This window comes from Bos indicus, chromosome 4 (genome assembly GCF_029378745.1).
Source record: "Bos indicus isolate NIAB-ARS_2022 breed Sahiwal x Tharparkar chromosome 4, NIAB-ARS_B.indTharparkar_mat_pri_1.0, whole genome shotgun sequence".
Lineage (NCBI taxonomy): Eukaryota > Metazoa > Chordata > Mammalia > Artiodactyla > Bovidae > Bos > Bos indicus.
The window spans coordinates 30,876,022-30,898,673 of record NC_091763.1 but is presented as its reverse complement, the minus strand read 5'-3'; the positions used below and the strand labels follow the sequence as shown (position 1 = coordinate 30,898,673).

Below are 22,652 nucleotides of genomic sequence, written 5' to 3'. Positions count from 1 at the left end.
GGAATGTCTACTGAAGAATATAAATGAATATATTCATGAAAGGTCCAATTCCTTCCTGAGCGGTAGGTCTCAGAGACGGCCCTGTCTGAAGGTGGGATCCTAAGAATGGGGGCGGGGTTCCACCTCTTAAGACCTTCTTCAGTGTTGGAGCCCGTACTCACCGCTAGCTTTTTCCTGATAGCCCCCAATTTCTCAGCAGCTGCAGCCAGTTCTAAGTTTGCCTGGGCTAATGCTTGGCGTTTGGGCTCCACGTCACAGTAGACCTGAAAAGCCACGTAAGGGTTATTTCACAAGGCAATGAAGATGCAAAGAGGGCAGGTAATCATTCGGCCTTCTATTTGCTGGAAGCTTTACAGTTAAAATCTCTAATTCATCTAGAAATTTGGTGTTTACTCTTAGTCATGGTAACACCTAATGGCAGATCAAAATTCCACATAGCCTTCCAAATTCTCTCTGCTTGTCCATTACTCACTGACTTGTTGTGGACATTAGAGTGACAAGCACTAGCATAAAATGCTACGCAGGTCAAATACCATTAAGATACTACAATTAGTTTTTCGTAAAATTTGGAGACAATCCTCATATCACCAGAAATTGTCGAGTACAGCAACTACAGCTAAACGTGGGATCATGTCTAGCCTTAAAGGCAGAAAATTGGTGTGGAGAAAATTCTCTGAACCCAGAAAGGAACATGTGAGATACCCTCACACAGTATAATGTTAACCACACTAACACTTTTTTTTTTCTCTATGTTCTGGCCACCTTAAAGGTTATCTGAATGGGTGGTTTGAGCATTTGAGTGGATCAAATATTCTGTTGGGAAGGGAGAATGGAAATTAAATTTTCTTTTCTATTTTATAGCAAAACAACACAGAACACAGCAATGGTCCAGTGCTGGGCTTGTCTTTCCACCTAGGGTGTGAGGCTGGCACAGTGGTCAGGCGTGCCATTATGGAGCGAGGCCGCCCATCAGCTGTGATCCGTCTGCAGTCTTGCCTGATACGGGTTTCCTTCCGCTAAAGAGAGACGGACAGGGTCCTATTCCCATGGGTCCCCAGAGTGAAGGACAGAACCTAGTTTTCTGAAAATCATCCTGGGAATGACAGTGGCATTTCCTCAGCAATTCCACCTTTGAATATAACACACAAGATTTAAAGACAGAAATGAGTCAGCTCTTCCTGGCAAAGGGCCATGCATGTTCCCTCTCACATCCAGTGCTTGGCGAAGTGTTTGGGGCATACCTGACAGACAGATACTTGATAAATAAAGGATTAACTGAGATGATCATCTATCTCTATCTGGCCCAAAACTACAAACTTTAGAAAAGATCACACACAGTCAAAAACGCATTCGTCATTAAAATACAAAAGTCCTCCAAAGGTTATTTCTCATCTCATTAAGTCTACTTGTAGCTGGCGTAAATTTCTGCTTTGAGAGCAGGGATGAAATTTAATTAAACATGAACTCAGATTTGCAGTTGTTTCAAGCCAACAACTGAAATATTTCAATATAAATAAATATAATTATTCTACCCAAATGTTTTTTTCTAATCAAATTTAATTGCTGCTATTTGATCTAAAGAAGTTACTCTACCCTAAAAAAGCATGGCTTCCAACATTTCAGATACCCTCCTTTAGAGAATTCTGATTAATCTGACACCTTCATGTCTTATTCTTAGAAATGTATCTTATTCAGATAATTAAATATCAAATTATTTTACATTTCTTGCTGGCCTAGAAATTAATATATATATGACCCTTCCTGAATAACACCCATAAACCATCTGGTCATGCCTGATACACCTCATAGAATTTCATGATGTTGATGACCCAGGCGCAGAGACCAGCTGCTGCAAAAGATTTGGTCCGAATCAGGTTTGGGTTGAACTCAGGGTCTCTCAAATACTGTTCCTTCACCACTTTTAGACAATTCTCTGGAATGTGCTCTTTGTCATAGTTAATTAACGCTTGTAAAAAATCATCCACCTGTAAAGCAAAAAAGACATTGCAATGAGCCATTTGTGCTGCAGAGAAAATTCCAAGATCAAAAGTTAAAATCAGCTTTTAGGATTCACATCACAAAGGCAAAATTGGCAAGCTGCATTTATCCCACTGTTTGACTTTTTCAGTCTTTACAGTCTAAAGTTAGAATTAGCAATGGACACTTTTAAAATCCCTTTTATCCCAGGGTAAAATATTCAGTCTTTGCACAGGAGGCATTCACATTTTGAAGAAAAGAAAGGCAGAAAAGAAAAAGAAAAACACATACCCCAAAGCCCCTTTGCTTCACCTTCTTGTACATTAGTAACATTTTCCAACAGAAGAAATCCATGTAATTTTCTCCCTCCTACACTTAACCGCTTTCATAATTTTGAAAATAATTAGCAACCTTCCAACTGCTGCTGGTGCTGATCTAGGTGTGCTACAACCCCACGCTAATCTCCAACTTGGCAAAGAAAAGTTCTAGGTCCAGAGAACACACAGTAGATTACTCTCAGCAAATCTGAACATGACTTCTTTTTAATAGTTCGGAATGTTATAGCTTTCTTCTTTCTCCTCAAACTGCCTGTACTTTAAGAAAATTTATTTTACTGAAGTATAGTTGATTCACAATGTTGGGTTAATTTCTGATGTAGAGCACAGAGATTCAATTACACATATATAGAGAATATATATACACACACATTCTTTTCAGACGGTCCATCAGAGGATATTGAATATAGTTCCCTGTGCTATACAATAGGACCCTGTTTATCCATTCTGCGTAAAATAGTTTGCATCTGCTAATCCCAAACTCCCAGTCCATTCGTCCCTTGTCCCTGCTGTCAAGTATAACCACAGAACTGAACACAGAAATCATCAGAATTTTCACGCTGCCAGGCTGATACCTTCCCCATGAAGACTTTTGCTGCTTTCCAACTCCGGTCTTTCGGCACTCTGCCCCGGGGAGCCAGAAGGACCATCACAGCCGCAGTAACATTGGTGACTGCATTTGGAGGGTTGGGAAAGGCTTTCAGCTCAGTGAGATTGACCTGAAGAAAAGCACACACACTCTCAAGACCAGGGCGCTCTGCTCTCTCACAACCACTGTTGGGTCATTAAGCTGGTCTTCAGTGGCTGGTCTTTTCCACCCTCTCCTCTTCACACCACTCTTGGTTTGGCAGTTTTTGCAGCCCTCGCAGAGATCCCACTGTGGGACACCAGTAGGTCCAGGTCTTTCTGGCACTTTTCTGATACTTTGAAAACATCACTGCCTTTTTTGGCTTCCAAGTAAATTTATCTTCCTGATGTACCACCTGCAGAGTCGTGCACACTGAGGCCAGGGAATTTCATAAATGTACAGGTTTTAGGGTATTTATGGGTTCATCCAACCTATGTAATATAACTGCCTTTGAATCAGGCCTTCCAGAAACAGGGACTTCCCTGGTGGTGCAGTGGGAAAGAATCTGCCTGCCAATTCAAGAGACACAGGATTTGATCCCTGGGTAGGGAAGATACCCTGGAGATTGAAATGGCAACCCACTCCAGTATTCTTGCCTGGAGAATCCCATGGACAGAGGAGCCTGGTGGGCTATAGTCCACGGGGTCACAAAGAGTCAGATACAACTTAGCGACTAAATAACAGTAACAACCCAGAAACAGTCCTTTAGCTCAGAATCTCTTAGTTTTGTCTTTCTGCTTCATATGTACAGGAAGCATCTATTACACTATAATGACTCAACCAGGAAGATGCCCGTAGAGGCTGAACCTTCTTTCTACATTCCTCCTTAGTCTCTGAAGGTCAGAATCTTAATTTACTCAAGAGATAGTATTAATGTACAAGTTACAAGTATCAGGGCAATTAAGTTACAAGTATCAGGGCAAATACTTTGGAGTAAGAATTAATATCTGTAAGAAGTATATGTAGGTTTACGATACATGTTTTTTTTTTAAAGGATTTTCTATGAAATTTCCTGAACTGTATTATATACTCTTACTTATAAAATCTCATCAAATGTTGAACCTGATTCTCCTCTATTACCATAAACTGCCTTTTCATTTGGGAAATGACTGCAGAGAAGAGAAAGGGTGTGAAAACAAGAACAAAAGCAAAAAAAAAAGTAAAGTATGCTAATGCTGAGAGCTAAGTAACCAAAATCCTTTCATCATTTATAAATATACTGAGCTTTATACTTAAGTGATATTAATTTATTTTGATTGAGTAAATAATAATATACTCAGAGAAAAAGCTGCCAATATAAAGCACAAAGAACAACATAAACATTCTAGAGCTCAGAAAGAGGAAAGTATAAAATTCATTACTCAGAGATAATCTGTTACTTTTAGCTTTTTTCTACCTTTTCCTATGTATAAGCATGTTCTTATTAAAAAAAGTCAGAATATATGCAATTTTATACTATGCCTTTTTTACTTAATAGATCATGAACATTTTTTCACATTGCTAGCTAGGATTTAACAATTCTCATTTTAATGGTAGCAGGTTATTTGAACGCAGAATAATCAATCTTCCATCACAGTATACTTATGTTCTTTTAAACTGTTTAACTTTATGGCAATGCTAAAAGAAACATCCATGAAGATAATAACTCTCTGTTCACAGTCAAAATTATTTTCTTCAAAAGAATACTGAGAGAAATGAATGGAATATTTCTTTGAAGAGCAGTGGAAGTCTGGATCCTTTCTTCTTAGAAGGTGAGTCCAAGACTCCCAGGCCTAGTAATGCCCTGGGAATCTCCCCAGAGGCCTAGCAGAACTGAAAGGCAAGACCAGCTGCCAGTTTTTAAAATAACATTGCCCATAATTCCATCTCTCTTTACACAGTCCTTCTGACCACCACAGTTTATTTTCTCTTATGGGAATTTGAATGCTCAATGAGATTTTGCTAATAACATGAATTTAGGAAAAATGGTGTGGGTCAAAACTAGGTATCTTTGCTTCCAGGTTTTTCTTCTGTCCCCGAGGGTCTCTCATTAATACTACTTTTATAAGATATTCATAATAGGAAATATCCAGAAGATATAAAGAATCCCCCACTTACTTCTTAAAGCAACAGAGGAAATAAAGAATCTTCCACTTAGTTTTTAAAGCAACATGTAATATGAACCACTGGATTTGGGCCAAATCTAAGCGCTAACAATAGAGTTGCCTTTTATGACAGCATAAACTGCATGGCATTGGAAGTATTCAAAACGAGACTACATGCTGGGGTCAAGGGGGACAGACTTTCGGATGGGAAAGGCAGCTCAACTACGATGACCTCAATGATGTCCTTAAATAGTTGTTTCAACTGTAACATTTTATGGGACTTTCTTTCCTTTTGATTGCATGGATTTCACTCTCAATTCAGTTACTCAAACTCTAATAACCTTCAAATATTGTTCTGAGAAAACCCTGAGCCCAGGAATCATTCTTACCCTGTTGAGTGTATTGAGGGCAGCTGTCGCAGCCACCAGCGCGGGCTCAGCTTTCAGTAAGTCTGCCTCACACTCCCTCTGTTTCTGGGACACTTCAGTCTGAATGGCTGTCACCTAATCAAAGAAGAAAAAGCACACAAACCAATTATCGTCTCAGATATCTCTATTGAAAAATGCAAGCTGCCTCAGAGACACTGTTCAATAATTTGCCTATATCTTGAACAGATGAGGATTTTGTCATAAAGACTAATTTCTCTTCAGCACATGGTATGCACAAAGCTTTGCATAGGCACTAAACACACAACACAAATCTCAACACAAATGGACTCAAACATCAAAACGCTCCAAGCAGGGCTTTGACTGTTTTAAGGTGCCATTAATAATAAATGCAAGATTAAGCAATTCCTTTGTTTTTCCTTTCTTTTTCGGCAAGTCCTGGACAAGTGACAATCTAAGCTGACTCAGTAAACTAGATCACAAGATATTTTTGCCAAAATTCTCTTAATTTTTGCTTATATTTACCTTACCTACATTATCTAATTACCTGTATTTACACCATCTAAAAGCCATGTTAACTATTCTTTAAGAATAAACGTAAAGGGACTTCCCTGGTGGTCCAGTGGTTAAGAATCTGCCTGCCAGTGCAGGGCACACAGGTTTGATCCCTGATCCAGGAAAATCCCACATGCTGCAGGGCAACTAAGCCCATGAGCCACGGCTACTGAAGTCCACAAGCCTAGAGCCTGTGCTCTGCAACAAGAGAAGCCCCTGCAATGAGAAGCCCACGCACTGCAACTGGAGAGTAGCCCCTGCTAGCCAAACTAGAGAAAGCCAGAGTGCAGCAAGAAAGACCCAGCACAGCAAAAGCAAAAATAAATAAATAAAATTGAAAAAGAGTATAAATGTGAAGGTTTTTGGCTCAACTGATTAAAAGATATTATTCTACTCTGTGCATGTTTATCAGTACATAAAATTTTTATGAAGACTAATTATATACTAGGTTGGTGCAAAAGTAATTGCGGTTTTTGCATTGCTGAAATTCGCCACTTGGTATTGAAAACATTCTTATGTTATATATCATTTTAATGTTCAATTTTCACTTTGCTTTTTTGATAATGACTTATTACTTGCTGTTTATATTTATTTTAGACTAGGGAAATGATGTTAGACAAAAAGAAAATTCTTATTTGAGTTCAAAATGGGTCGTGAAGCAGTGGAGACAATTGGCAACATCAACAATGCATTTGGCCAGGAATTGCTAATGAACATACAGTGCATTGGTTATTCAATCCTGTATACGAGACAGCAAAAGAGACACTGATGTACAGAACAGTCTTTTGGACTATGTGGAAGAGGGAGAGGGTGGGATGATTTGGGAGAATGGCATTGAAATATGTATAATATCATATATGAAACGAGTCACCAGTCCAGGTTCGATACACGATACTGGATGCTTGGGGCTGGTGCAGTGGGAAGACCCAGAGGGATGGTATGGGGAGGGAGGAGGGAGGAGGGTTCAGGATGGGGAACACGTGTATACCTGTGGCAGATTCATGTTGATATATGGCAAAACCAATACAATATTGTAAAGTTAAATAAAATAAAATTTTAAAAAAAAGGGAAAAAAAAAAAAGAAATTTTGCAAAGGATATGAGAGTCTGGAAGATGAAGAGTGTAGTGGCTGGCCATCAGAAGTTAACAATTACCAATTGAAAGGATCATTGAAGCTGAACCTCTTACAACTATACAAGAAGTTGCTGAAGAACTCAGTGTCAACCATTCTAAGATCATTCAGCATTTGAAGCAAATTGGAAAAGTGAAAAACATTGATAAGTGGGTACCTCATGAGCTGACTGAAAACTAAAAAAAAAAAAAAAAATCCTCATTTTGTGGAAGTGTCATCTTCTCCTATTCTATCCAACAACAATGAAGCATTTCTCTACTGGACTGCGACACGCGATGAATAGTGGATTTTATGACAACCAGTGATGACCAGCTCAGTGGTTGGACTGAGAAGAAGTTCCAAAGCATTTCCCAAAGCCAAACTTGCACCAAAAGAAGGTCATGGTCACCGTAAGGTGGTCTACTGCCCGTCTGATCCACTACAGCTTTCTGAATCCTGGTGGAACCACTGCACTGAGAGGTACGCTCAGCAAACTGATGCGATGCACCAAAAGCAGCAATGCCTGCCCCTGGCGCTGGCCAACAGAAGGGCCCAATGCTTCTCCACGACAACGCCCGACCACGTCACACAACCCATGTTTCAAAAGTCGAATGAACGGGGCTATCAAGTTTTGCCTTATCTCCCACATTCACCTGACCTCTCGCTAACTGACTACCACTTCTTCAAGTATCTCAACAACTTTCTATAGGGAAAACTCTTCCACAACCAGCAAGACGCCAAAAATGCTTTCCAAGAGTTTGTTGAATCCTGAAGCATGGATTTTTATCCTACAGGAATAAACTTATTTCTCACTGGCAAAAATGTGACTGTAATGGTTCTTATTTTGACTAATAAAGATGTATTTGAGCCTAGCTATAATGATTTAAAATTCACAGTCTGAAATCAAAATTACATTCGCACCAACCTAATAATATGGATATAGGGAAGCCATGCTGGTAAACCTGAACAAGGTCAAAATGAGGACTTTTGGAGTTTTGATCCTCCTCCCTCCTCCTCCCATTCAAGAACACAGAACTTGAATGTCTAGGAAGAGAAAATTCTTGTCCTCAGCAGAAATGTGGAGTTTCAAAGCTGTGGCTGCCGGGCACCAGAATCCAGTCACCATGGGGGATGGTTGCTGTGGTGATGGGGACTGTGAATCATCATGTGTGAACAAAAGTGCATTTCTTCAGATGTGTTTGGAATGAACAGGTTTATCTACACCATAAAATTAAACACTGCTCACAACAAATTACCTTGTCTACTGCAGCTTTATTAGCAATAATTACCCTTCTCCTGATTAACCATTATTTTGCTGTGTACTGCACCTCTTATGAACGTAACTGGTTCAGGCTAGATATGTGATCTCCAGCCAATACGTATGGTTACTGTTAACATCTGTAGGGAAACTCTGCATGCTTACTGAGAGCTGCTCCCAAACCTCAATCCTGCCAGGAATGACCATGAAAACTCCAAGCATACTACATTTTCAATGTGTTAGAGAATTCTGCTATAGAAAAAACAGAGACTGTATTTGAGTGAGTTATTATATCAGGTTTATTTACTATCCTTAAGGATATAATGAATCTATACATGCTCTTTGTGACCATTTATAATAGTGTCATTTTTTTTAAATTTTATTTTGTTTTTTAACTTTACAATATTGTATTGGTTTTGCCATATATCAACATGAATCCGCCACCGGTATACACGTGTTCCCCATCCTGAACCCTGCTCCCTCCTCCCTCCCCATACCATCCCTCTGGGTCGTCCCACTGCACCAGCCCCAAGCATCCAGTATCCTGCATCGAACCTGGACTGGTGACTTTCATACATGATAGTATACATGTTTCAGTGCCATTCTCCCAAATCATCCCACCCTCTCCCTCTCCCACAGAGTCCAAAAGACTGTTCTATACATCAGTGTCTCTTTTGCTGTCTCATATACAGGGTTATTGTTACCATCTTTCTAAATTCCATATATACGCATTAGTATACTGTATTGGTGTTTTTCTTTCTGGCTTAAAACTGGACGTGGGATCATAGATTTTTAATATTTAGAAGAAACCCTAGGGAATATTTCTCCTAAATGCTATTTCAACAAGACTGGGGTCGTACATACTACTCTCTCTTCCTTTACTGTTAATGGAGTTTTATCCCTTTGGGTAATCTGATAGACAGGGCAATTTAGAACATTTAACAACTAAACCCCACAAATGCAAATGAAAAAAATACTGCAGGCTGGTCAACTGACTTCTCATTCCCAATGCCTCTCACCCTAAGCGCAGCCTTACCGGAGCTGTGAACCTGCTGTGTATCACGGTGACTTGGTAAGCCTGACTGTGCACTTTTTCTCTGCCTCCCCCCCACAAGGCTCCTGGGGACTGGTTAACGAGGCCCAACCTGGGGAAGGTGGAAGAGCTGCAGGGAAGCTTAGAGTGTGTGCTTTCTCTTTACTATCGTCTATTAAAACGGATTTGAAGACAGCCCCATTCATGGGAACATCAGACTCCTCCTGCCCTCTACTCGTCAAAAGCTCCTTGCAGATGGCTCATGAAATTTAGTGGTGGTCACAAGAGGATAAAGTCACAATAACTGCTTGTATTGGGCTGAACTGTGTCCATTCAAAATTCTCAGGTTGAAGCCTTACACCCAGGACCTCTGAATGTCACTGTGTTTACAGAGAGAGCCTTTAAAGAATGGTTAAATTAAACTAAGCCTGTTAGGGTGAGGCTTAATCCAATCTGACTAGTGTCTCTGTAACAGGAGGAAATCTAGTCACACACATGAGTCGGCAAGGGTGTGTGAACTGAGGAGAAACTTGTGAGGACAAGTGGGAAGGTGGCTGTCTGCAGACCCAGTGGAGAGAGGCCTCGGGAGAAACCAAAGCCGCCAACAGCTTGACCTGGGACTACCAGACTCCAGAACTCTGAGAAAATAAATCTCTACTGTTTAAGCCAGTTTTAAGCAATAGGTAGAAAAGGACATGGAAAAATGGACTGGTTCACAATTGGAAAAGGAGTATGTCAAGGCTGTATATTGTCACCCTGCTTATTTAACCTACAGGCAGAGTACGTCATGCAAAATGCTGGGCTAGATGAAGCACAAGCTGGAATCAAGACTGCTGGGAGGAATATCAATAACCTCAGATATGCTGATGACACCACCCTTATGGCAGAAAGTGAAGAGGAACTAGAGAGCCTCCAGAGAAGGTAAAAGAGGAGAATGAAAAAGTTGGCTTAAAACTCAACATTCAGAAAACTAAGATCATGGGATCCAGTGCCGTCACTTCATGGCGAACAGATGGGGAAACAATGGAAACAGTGACAGACTTTATTTTCTTGGGCTCCAAAATCACTGTGTACAGTGACTGCAGCCATAGAATTAAAAGACACTTGCTCCTCGAAAGAAAAACTATGACAAACCTAGACAGTGTATTAAAAAGCAGAGACATTACTTTGCCAACAAAGGTCCATCTAGTCAAAGCTATGGTTTTTCCAGTAGCCATGTACAGACGTGAGAGTTGGACCATAAAGAAGGCTGAGTGTTGAAGAATTGATGCTTTTGAACGTTGGAGTGGAGAAGATTCTTGAGAGCCCCTTGGACTGCAAGGAGATCAAACCAGCCAATCCTAAAGGAAATCAACCCTGAGTATTCATTGGAAGGACTGATGCTGAAGCTGAAGCTTCAACACTTCACCTGTGGCCACCTGATGAAAAGAGTGGAATCATTAGAAAAGACCCTGATGCTGGGAAAGACTGAAGGCAGGAGGAGAAGGGGATGACAGAGGACAAGATGCTTGGATGGCATCACTGACTCAACAGACATGAGTTTGAGCAAGCTCTGGGAGATGGTGATGGTGAAAGACAGGGAAGCCTGGCGTGCTGCATATCATGGGGTTGCAAAGAGTCTGACATGACTGAGCAACTGAACAACATTGTTTAAGCCTCCTAGTCTGTGATATTTTGTTATGGCAGCTCCAGTTAACAAATACATGACTCTCCCTTACATTTAGACTATAAGAAATTCCTGATGGTCCTCCAAAATTCAATCCCATCCATCTTTAGAAAAGAAACATTAAAAACCTGAAGACCATTCAAAATCAGGGAGGACGCTTATCTTTCCAAGAGATTATACGAGCTCTGCAATATGGAAGGCATTCTCACTCATGAGGCTTACACTCAACAAAGAAGGCAATTTCAAAGGGATCAGAGGATTCTTAGAACCTGAAGCTGATACATCAAAGATGGAAGATCTGATTTTCACAAGCTTAATGGTACTTCTGTTATTTGAAGTCACTGCTAGCAACACCTGTGATCTGAATAATCCTTGATGATCTTACACATTTGAAGCAACAATTTCAACTGGCTTCTCTATATGGATTGTCAAGATGTTCAGGAAGACGGTCTTCCAACTCCAATATTTGTTTAGCCATATTACATCTTGCAATGTGCTTTTGTTACTTTTAAAGTACTTCTTATGTATTAAACCTTGAGACTTCAATTTCATGGAATCAAAGAGTTCATATACACCCCTTTATAAGAACCACATAGAATCTAGTATGTTGCTGTGCATATAACCAATGTGAGCTCACGGCATATATTTGATTAATACCTGACTCTACATAATTTAATTACAAATAGACCTTTCTTCCATAAGCAATTTAAAATAGTTTTTTCCACTATTGCATCTATTTGACTTTCATCATAGCCCTTCTCATTAGCATAAAATATCTTGTCTATCAACACTGTCACTCATCTCCTATCTTTCCCATTACAATGTAAGCAACATGCAGGAACCCTGCCTATTATATATCTTTAAGAGCCTAGAAAAGTTCCAGGCCAAAAAAAAAAAAACACATTGGTGCTCAGACAATATTTGTTAATTTTTTTTTAATATTAATGGCATTTGTGACATTTTAAATTTATTTAAATTTATTTTTAATTGAGCCTCATGAATAAAATGAAAATATTTTGAAGTATTCTTACTTTTGGTATGGATCAGATATTTAAAAATAGCATGTATCTTTTCCATGTCTGAAGAACTTCATGAAACAACCTGTCAGATGAGTTCTAATTTGCTAAAACATTTACCCCTCGTTGTGAGGAAAATTTTGCCTTAGAAATTCATGTGCAAAAATGTAAAAAGACCTCCACAGTACTTGTTATAGTTTAAGATCTGTAAAAATGGATTTTGGCTTCCCAGGTGGTACTAGTGGTAAAGAACATGCCCACCAATGCAGGAGACATAAGGGAGGTGGGTTTGATACCTGGGTCTGCAAAATCTCCTGGAGGGGGGCATGAGTTATGAAGTAGTACCTACTGGAACATCACATATTTGTTAGTGCCTGAAAAATACCCCTGGGTGAAATCAGCTTATGATCATCACACCATGTGTGATACCCAGTTACTTTAAACGTATATAAACATATACCTTTAAAGATATCCTCCACTTATCTGAAACTCAATGGAAATATTTATTACCAGAATTAGGAATTATATGCTTATTGGCCAAGCCAAACATGCCTTATCTTTAACTTCAAAAATAAGTTAAAAAAAAAAAATTCTATACACTTTTCAAGTCTTTAGTGTGCAAGTTAAAGGCAGATATGCTGAATGCACATTAGAACAAAAGGAAAACAGTTCATCTGTCTACGAATGAATGGTAACATCACTGGAAAAACTCAAATATTTTCTGCTATGATTAATGCAGAATAATAGCATAATGGTGACAGAATCACTGGCTCTATGAGTATTCATAATTTATATTTTGTATTAACTAAGCCCAGGGACAGAGGAGCCTAGTGGGCTGCCGTCTATGGGGTCGCACAGAGTCGGACATGACTGAAGCGACGCAGCAGCAGCAGCAGCAGCAGGCCTTGATTTTAGGCCTTCCCTGGTAGCTCAGCTGGTAAAGAATCCTTCTGCAAAGCAGGAGATCCTGATTTGATTCCTGGGTCAGGAAGATTTACTGGAGAAGGGATAGGCTACCCACTCCAGTTTTCTTGGGGTTCCCTGGTGGCTCAGCTGGTAAAGAATCAGCCTACAATATGGGAGACATGGGTTCGATACATGGATTGAGTCGATAACCTGGAGAAGGGAAAGGCCACCCACTCCAGTGTTCTGGCCTGGAGAAGTCCATGGTCTATATAGTCCATGGGGTCACAAAGAGTCAGAAAGCCTTGATTATAATCTTTTGTTTAAAATAGAACTTGCACATATACATTCATTCAGTTTTTTAAAGATATTTACTAATCATTCTGTTTGCTTTTTACTAATTGCTAATTATTCTGTTTGCTATTTACTAAACATTTAGTAATCATTCTGTTTCTCTTGGGAAGTGAGATATACAAAAATGAAGTACGTTCTACTTGCTGCTGAAGTTTCAGTAAGAGAAGATGACAAAATAAGTTATATTTATTTCAGAATTACTGGAAACCTAAGTACAAAGAAAGCCAATCTATATAATCTTAAAAGTAACTGTTTCCAACAATAAAACATAATACAGAATGCCAGGGCCTCCACGGACTCGAAAAGGACAAATTTAGCTTGGGATATAATAATAACCTCAAGTTGTATTATTAAAATGCAAAATTTGAAAACCATCTTGCAGAGTGACGGAATGGGCTTTGTTAACAATTGAGTTGTTCAATTTGCCTAAAAACTGAAAACCTTTAGAAACCTCTGCGGTGACTTCATGACCTTTACTGTATTACAAATAGGCCTGATGTTCAAAATCCACATCCATTATATGCTTGAATGAGCTCAGTATTTATTGTTCTTTTGTGTCATTAAAAGAGCTAAAAGGGTGGGAAAATTCATAATGTAAAGAAAGGTCAAGTGGTAATCATGGTGTGAAATGCTGTTACATGTGTAACTATCATAATTCTTTAGATTTTACGCTCCCTGGAGGGGAAGTTGTTCAAAATTGTTCACCTACAAAGGTTTATTTTGTGCTAAATATAGCTCTGCACTCCAAAGGGTGGAATTAGCCTGACCTTTCGCTCCTCGGCGTCGGCGATGGCCTTTTCCCGGCTCAGTTTCTCTGTCTGAAGCCCCATCTTTGCGATCAGAGCTTCAGCATCCTGATTTCTCAGTTGTAACTCAGCTTCTTGAGAGGCAAGTCTGGCTTTCAGCTCTCCCACCTAAAGGAAAATCATGACTCTGTCAACAACAGCAAATATCAGATATAGCTTATTATTTTAAGTGAATTCAGGGATGCCTAACAATTTCTAACTTCCATCTGTTTCTATCCTGATTTGCCTTTAATTCCATGTGCAAAAATGCAGCCCCATTTTTTTTAAGAAAACACAGGAATCAACAGAGTAAGTTTTCCATGGTTTTGTGGAAAATGTCATTAATTTATGTCAGCACCAACTAAACATTTATCTTCTCAACTCAATCTGTACAGTCAAGGAAGCACCCCCAGCCATCCCCACCTGAGCACAAGTCACACAAGCACCCTGCTTTTCTGGTCCTGCGGGGTATAAATATTACTTTTTTTTTTTTTTAATCATAAAAAAGAACAATCACAGCCATTTATTTTGATTCCATTGCTGAAAACACTTCAGGGGTTTCATCATGTGAGCACCATTCCACTGCTATATGCAAGGGCCCTTACAACCTCTGCTTCAACACAGGCTATTTACACTCTGCCTTGGAGGTATGGCTGGTACTATGACCGCTACCTGTGCTATTAGAGTTTAAGCTAAGACTGATGTTTTAGCCTCTCTGTGAACTCAGGCTCGTGCCACACAGTGATGCTTGCTTCTTTCTCCTTTTCAGCCAAGTGAAACTGGTCACGTGGCAGGCCATAATCAAAAGCATCATCCGAGAGATTAAAGGAAAATCATTTTAAGCACTGATTTCAGTCTGTAAGGAAGCTGTTAGGTCTGAAATGTCCAAAGCCACTCAAACCCTGGAGGCAAGGTCTTACTGATGAAGAGAAGTGACCAGAGCCCTCCATTATGACCTATACTAAATCTGCAGAGGGCATACATGGCCATCAAGGGGCTTAGGGCTTTATTGCAATGCATTAAGAGCGGTAAGGGTTAGATGTACGTCAGACGGCATGGCTATCTGGCTCTGTGGGCTGCTGCCACATGAAGACCTCTCTCCCTGCACACAACCTGATCTTACACTATCCGGCTTTCCAGCTATTCACAGAGGACACTATGCTTCCTCTCCATAATCGACTGATTTTAAAAACTCTTTAAGGTGTATAGAATCTGCCTGCAATGTGGGAGACCTGGGTTCGATCCCTGAGTTGGGAAGATCCCCTGGAGAAGGGAATGGCAACCCACTCCAGTATTCTTGCCTGCAGAATTCCATGGACAGAGGAGCTTGGCAGGCTACAGTCCATGGGGTCGCAAAGAGTCAGATACGACTAATCGACTAACACTAACTACTACTACTACTACTATTACTATTACTGAGTCGCTTCAGTCATGTCCGAGTCTGTGTGACCCCATGGACTGCAGCCTACCAGGCTCCTCCATCCATGGGATTTTCCGGGCAACAGTACTGGAGTGGGGTGAGTTGCCTTCTCCAACACTAACTAAGGTGCTATTAAATATTCAAACCACTCTTCTGATATTAAGAGCATGACATGCACAAACACCTGAAGGAAAGGAATCTTTAATAGTCCTTCCATTAAGACCTGTGTATCTCCTTCTCAGACTTTCTGTTGTTTCTAGCTGAAGGGGAATAAGGGGGCTCCAAACAGTCATGAACTTGGCAGTCACCATGAATCACTGGTCCCTTTCTTTCTTCTTCTCCTCAACCCCCAAATTATAAGCACACAACTGAGGCGACTGTTAGGAAACCACAGATTCTTTCCTTTTCTTTTTCTCTATGAATGAGATGCTGCCATCACTGAGAAGAACCAGGCGGCTACTTCCCATGCTTTTATCTCTGTTACTAGGGAAATAAACTCTCTGAGAGCAGCGTCAGCCCCGCCTGGTACAGCAGTTCAGCTTAGCTAATACTGTTACATTTCCTGGGGCAAACTCAACAGGCTCCTCAACATTCAATGGGACATTTAAATGCTCTGGGACCCAGATCTCCTTCACTTTTAGCTTCACAGGTCTCCTAGCAAAGTCTTTACTAGGGAAAAGGGTCTTGATTCAAGTGAGGTGGAATTAGACAGGAGGAGAAAAGTGAAAGTGAAGTCGCCCAGTCCTGTCTGACTCCTAGTGACCCCATGGACTGTAGCCTACCAGGCTCCTCCGTGCATGGGATTTTCCAGGCAAGAGTACTGGAGTGGGGTGCCATTTCCTTCTCCAGGGGATCTTCCCGACCTAGGGATAGAACCCAGGTTTCCTGCATTGTAGACAGACGCTTTAATGCCTGAGCCACCAGGGAAGACAGGAGGAGAGTGGGAAGACAAATGAAAGAGAAAGAAGGCAAAAAAAGGTAAGATAAAATGTATATAAAAAGGGAGACCAAAGACAGACATTCTTTAAAGGGATAGAAAGATGCACAAATAAAGATGCGTTCTTTGGGAGTTTTCTGGCAACTATTATTTGCATTGGGCGTCCCAGGTGGCTTGGGGGTACAGAACCTGACTACTAAGGCAGGAGGCGCATGTTCAATCCCTGGGTCGGGAAGATCCGGGGATTCTCGCCTGGAGAACCCCCTGGACAAAGGAGCCTGGCGGGCTAATGTCCACGGCATCACAAAAGTCGGACACGACTGAGTGCACACACATACACACACACTCTGCGTCACTCAGTCTTGGAAACTGTCCTGGGAACCTCCTCACTCTGGTTTCTCTTTCCCAATCATGGTCCGTCTACTCACTGTTCAGAAACGATCACCATCTGTCACTGAAGAGCCATACCTTGGTGCATGAAACGAAGGGGCAAAGAAGCAATGGGTGCCTGACCTTTAGAATGTTTGAAGGACATGGCCCGAGAGTCCTTCAGGGTGAAAGGCGCCAACATACGCTCCCCCAACCAGGTTCTACCTTATCTCCAGCCTAGGCACGGACTGTCCATCAGCATCCTTGGGGAGAAAACTGGCCCAATCTCTTGAAAAGCATATGGGCATACAATCTAATGAAAATACTCTGTAAAGGTCACTGGAGTTTCTTGCTTTGAGGTGAGCACCAGTGAGAAGTATATTTTTCCCCCCTTCTAGCTTGAGGGCCTGGCTGGCCCATCACCAAAGTCTTTGTCTTCTCACATTCTAATTTTTAACCAGTTACAGTGAGGCTCCGGGAGGTGGTGATGGACAGGGAGGCCAGGCGTGCTGCAGTCCATGGGGTTGCAGAGTTGGACATGACTGAGTGACTGAACTGAACAGAGGCAGCTTGGAGCCATGGGCTTTATATAGATCTGGGCTCAAACTCTGAATTCATGGGCTCTGTGGCCTTCAATTCTTTGAGCCTCATGTGTAAATTCACATTAGCAACACCTACTTTAAATATTGGGTTTTTCACCATGAAATCAGATGATATGTGTACAGACCCACAACTAACACCCTGTGCTAAGTCTCTTCGGATTGACTAAGGGAGATTAGAGGTGCTGCCCTTCAAGGCAGTGGAGGATGTGTGGCTGCGGATGAAGCTGGATACTATCATCTAAGAGAAATGGTGGCTAAAAGGAGCAGATCAAGCAGGAAACAGCTGTACTTAGGGATCCCAGTCACAGCAACCCTTATCATAGCACCAGCCAAGAAATGACGCCTTCACTCGGGGTAGAGAATCTGAGACCAATGTGACAACAAGCCCAGAGCACTGGGAGATGAGAGGAAACCAGCTGTGCCCATTCCATTCACCATCATGACACCGCCCAGCACAGAGCCAGGCCAGCCAACCAGCTGTGACAGCGTAAGTGGCCAATACCTTTCCAGGCTTAGGAGAATGGGAACTGTGTGTTCTCTGTATCGTTATCTATAGATTTTAGGACCAGGTATCTTACACAGTGGGTTAAAAAGCTGCTTCAAAAGTAAACATATTTTTCAATGTTAAGAGCACAGGTATCACTGAGTAACAACATACCCTGGTCATACCTGAGAGGCTGTGGTTCTCAGCTTCTGGACACCATTCACCAAGTGCTCTTTCTTCTGGGACACCGCTTCTTGTTTCTTTTTCAACAGGTTCTTAAACAGTGATATCTGTTCCAGAAAACTCTTTGGGGTCGTATAGTTGTGTCTTCTCTCATTCTGGTAATACCTGGTACTCATTTCATGTACACTAGTGTGAACGTGGGCCATGAAAAGGCTAATAGAGTCTTTATCCTGGGGCTGAAAACGTACACATTGCAATTCGTATGAAATTCTCTCAAGTGAAAACAAAAATGCCAACTTAAAAAAAAGAAGAAAAATCAGCAAAATTATACAGTATTTATTTTCTAAAAGCCAGCACAACTTACAGTAGATCTAGGAAAACTTAAGTCTTTAAGAGATATCCACAGGTTTAGAGAGAGGACAAGAAAGTATTCAGTGCAGTCACCTCTTCTTGCCAAGCAGGGCAAGGATTTACCTGTGCTCCACATACCAAACCCAAAAGCCAAGATGCAACACAAGCGCTGCTTTTTACTACTTGATTTTTATCAAGTGTGTGAAATAGAAAATAAAGAAGCTGAGACACTGTACTCAGGGAAGTATTTTTGGTGTCACTTTTAAGCTAAGCTTTAGCCAGAGAAAACCAACAACTCTGGAGTCACTGGGAAAAAACAAACAAACAAAAAAACAGCTTAAGCTGAGAAATACACCGTTTTAGAAGAATTTATGTTGCAAAAAAACCTAGAGGGTAAGGTATAAAAGTCACTGCTTGTGGGAGAACAACATACCCATTCTCATTCGGAAAACAAAACAAAACGAAAAAGGAGCGACTCTCCTTTGAAGAGTCCCTGGAGAACTCCCCACTAGACATTCTTTCCGTTTTGTCCTCTACGACTTCTGAAGTAGTTAACTTTTTAATTTGTGGAGTCACATCTCCCTCATTTTAATGATTATTTATTGCATTCTGTACAAGATGAACCAGGTTCAATTAATCAAGGGAAGCCTAAAAATCAATTAATATGAATTAAATGAGCTACACCAACTCTTAGGAAAGTCACACATAATTTACCAAAGTGTTGTCAATAACACTCAGACATCTTTGGGGAAATTGCGCACAAGTGGCTGGTGGTGCAGTTAAACGTTTCAAAGCTGTGCCATTAATATCACAGCCAGGGGTGCGAGGAGAGACAGGCCGATTCTTGCTGGAGAAGAACGCCTCCAGAGCAAAGTCCAAACACTCCACTTTCCAACCTCACGGAAAACGCCTGAATGGGTTTAAAATATGTACAAACTGGATTGTTCTGCATATGAAAAATCCACTGTGCTAGTTACTAAAATGTTTTTAAAGCACAAGTTAAATATAGAAGGATACAAATTCTGAATATTCTTTGTTTCCACTTGATTTGAGACATACGTGTATCACCAGTGAATTCGGAAAATAAATTTTTAAGGAAGTAATGCCATACAACTCACATCCCTGCGGGGATAATTTTTTAAAGAATCTGACTGCAATATAAATATGGGCAGAAATTCACTCGTGTCCTGTCTTGTTTTAACAAAGCTCAAAGCCAGCATGTATCTTTCTAAAATAGATAAATATGTCCCCAGCCAAGTGCAACCTCCTTGCGGCAAAGAAAAAAAAAACAAAAACCTGGCCTCTACCCAACCATGATCCTTATGAGGAGGCTCCTAGGCTGCCCTGAACAGGTCTCTTTAACAACAGTTTCATTTGTAAATCCGAGATGGAAGAAGTGGTTTCCGGTAGAGCTGGAAGAGGCCCGAGACAACTTGTCTCAATGGGGCAAAATAACTATTGTTATCGGGCTTAACAAAATGGCACAGCATGGGAGACTTGCAGAGCCAGGGAGCAGCTGGTTGTAATTCACACTGTTTTTCAGAAAACTCTAATCGTTCCAGAACAGACCTCTTTGATGACTGGTCTTCCCTGCATTCTCAATTTGTCACTTTCTCTTATGATAAGGTCAGTAGTGACAGCACTTCCTGACATTAACAGCTGTGGCTTTTAAAAGGGTCATTGTAGAACTACTAATTGCAGTAATTTCATTAGCATAAATTATTTATTCTGCCATTCATTTATCTCTAATTTTCTTTTGGGGGGCAGGGGGAGCTGGGAGGAGAGGGCTCCTGGTACAGCTACAGCAATGGTGATGCTATGCTGTATTTTTCACTTTTACAGGATGGAGCGAAGAACATCATTCCTGCTACATATGGCCCCTTAATGAAAACTGGTTGATCTCATTTGCAGTCATCTTGCAGCCAATCACGGTGAAGGCAAAAATAAAAAGAAGCAAAGTGCCAGTATCCAGTGATTATAAATGCAGGGTTTCCCCACTAAGATGCTTTGGAAAACAATGCTGGATCCAATGCAGAGTCAAATGCAAAGAAGAAACTGTTTTTTCCTCACATTAATAAAAAGTGTTTAAATTCTACTCTCTTGGTTGGCTCTCTGTAAACACAGAAACACAGATCTCTTCTACTTGGTGTCCTGGTTCTCAGGCAGTGGGAATCACTGCCATACCAAGTACCCCAGCCACCTGACTCTTACCGCAAATGTCCAGCACATCACTGCTGTTGAAAATGACTGCAAAATTGGAATGAAAACCAATACCTGGAAGCCAGAATGAAATCAAACCCTGTAAGTGCTGCGTAAGATTTTACACCTTCTCAAGACTAGCAAAGACGACTATTTACATTCAGTACTTTAAAATTCAGTTCCAGAAGTAACTGCATTCAAGTAACAGAGCTAGGGGAAAAGGCAATGGCACCCCATTCCCGTACTCTTGCCTGGAAAATCCCATGGATGGAGGAACCTGGTGGGCTGCAGTCCATGGGGTCTCGAAGAGTCGGACACGACTGAACGACTTCACTTTCACTTTTCACTCTCATGCATTGGAGAAGGAAATGGCAACCCACTCCAGTGTTCTTGCCTGGAGAATCCCAGGACGGGGGGGGCCTGGTGGGCTGTCGTCTATGGGGTCGCACAGAGTTGGACACCACTGAAGCCACTTAGCAGTAGCAGCAACAGAGCTAGGAGGGGCCAATGAGGGCAGATGAAAGGAAAAACAGTTTTCCTTTCAAGTTTAACTTGGGATAATTTTGTAACATATAATGTCATATATCTATCATAGTTTTCCTCAGAAAATATTTCTATATTAATTTTTCACAGCTTTACTGAAGTATAATTAATGTATAAAAACTGGACATATTTAACTTAGTTTTAATAATTGTGAAATTATTGATTTTCAGTAATTCCACAGCTATTATTTGTACTTTTTAGTTCTTTTGGGAGCTGGTCAATCTATTAGAAACTGTGGTTGCAAGGCTGGTTTATTAAATAACAAAAATTGAATAATGCACAAAGTGGCACAAAAATCTTTGAGCTCCTCTGCTGATCTCCTCGTGGTGCTAATGGACTCTCAGGAAAATACTGTGGAGGCAGTCAGGGACGTGGGGTTTGAATCCTGAGACCTGGTGCGAGTTTCACTTCTGTCAAACTGGGCAAGTTATTCCTCCTGCCACAAAATCAAAAGCTAGACATTCCTCACTCCTTTTGACTCTGCTGCTTCTCTTCCTTTCAAGCCCTCCTTTGGAAAAGGCAAACATTTGTGCAATAGTCCATTCCACTGTTAGCACGTGTTTTCATTTTTGTCTTAAGTTTAGAGACCAAGCCTGGGTTAAAGGCAAGTTGAAGCCCAGCACAAGCTAGTAATCTTCCAGATGAGCTTTTGATCCTTGGAGGGTAGCCTTCCATGGTTCACTGACAGAATATTAAAACAAAGAAGCAATTGAGGTCTGAGGGTGTGAGGAGGTAAGACGGAAGCCAAGCCAGCTAAACATCTCTCAGAGAAAGAAGTCAAGGGAGGAGATGGTTCTGGCGAGACCAGTGAAGAGGAAAGTCACAAAACGATAGCTAGGAGGGACTGATGTTCCTGTGTGATTCAGCTAAACTTCCAACTTAATAGCAAGTGCAAGTTCCTGGGCAGCTGTGAAAATCGGACCCTCCTTTCCAGGTAGAGGGGATTCCTAAGTTTTCATTCTAAGTTTGCAAAAACCCTGGAAAGCAGCATTCTATTGCTTTTTGCAATTCTACTGTAAACTTAATTAACATGCACAGAGCAAGAAATGTATGGTCGGCAGTATATTAGTGCACGTGTGCAAAGGAGGAAGGGGGCTGAAGAATGGGGAGTATATTAACCACCACCTGGGCCTTTTCTCATCTGTTTGAACACAGGCTTAAGCTGGTATGAGATTTAGGCAGATTCAGTAAGAATTTGGTTACATTTGCTTTTGTCTTGATCTTTTAAAATGATACCAGTATTCCTCAGAAAAAGGATATTTTTCACAAATTCACAGAATTTTTCTTGCACAGGGTTATCAACTGAATAATCCTCACTTTATTTCAAAGGAAGAACTGTGCTAAAAATTATGAACAGAAATGCTACTAATGTACCTCTCACTAGCAAAATAGTATTTACTACGCTTTATGCTTGGTCTAACATTTTAAAAGGAAGCTAGAAACCAGTCACAAAGTCAGTCTTTGAAATACAGC

General features: G+C 40.9%; 1 protein-coding gene and 1 long non-coding RNA gene across 2 annotated transcripts in view; one reads left to right on the top strand and one right to left on the bottom strand.

Moving 5' to 3' along the window:
* DNAH11 (dynein axonemal heavy chain 11) overlaps positions 1 to 22,652 on the bottom strand; it is a 368,614-nt gene that overhangs the window by 120,172 nt on the left and 225,790 nt on the right. Inside the window, exons 56-61 of the mRNA XM_070787580.1 lie at positions 18,089 to 18,322; positions 14,074 to 14,220; positions 5,414 to 5,527; positions 2,888 to 3,031; positions 1,803 to 1,985; positions 162 to 263 (exon numbers count right to left, since the gene is read on the bottom strand). Of these exons, the coding sequence (XP_070643681.1) occupies positions 162 to 263; positions 1,803 to 1,985; positions 2,888 to 3,031; positions 5,414 to 5,527; positions 14,074 to 14,220; positions 18,089 to 18,322 (924 nt within the window). The remainder of the gene's footprint in view (positions 1 to 161; positions 264 to 1,802; positions 1,986 to 2,887; positions 3,032 to 5,413; positions 5,528 to 14,073; positions 14,221 to 18,088; positions 18,323 to 22,652) is intronic.
* Positions 17,770 to 20,532, top strand: LOC109557296 (uncharacterized). The gene is made up of 2 exons (XR_002180498.2): positions 17,770 to 17,906; positions 20,280 to 20,532. It is a non-coding gene; the product is annotated as an uncharacterized lncRNA (long non-coding RNA).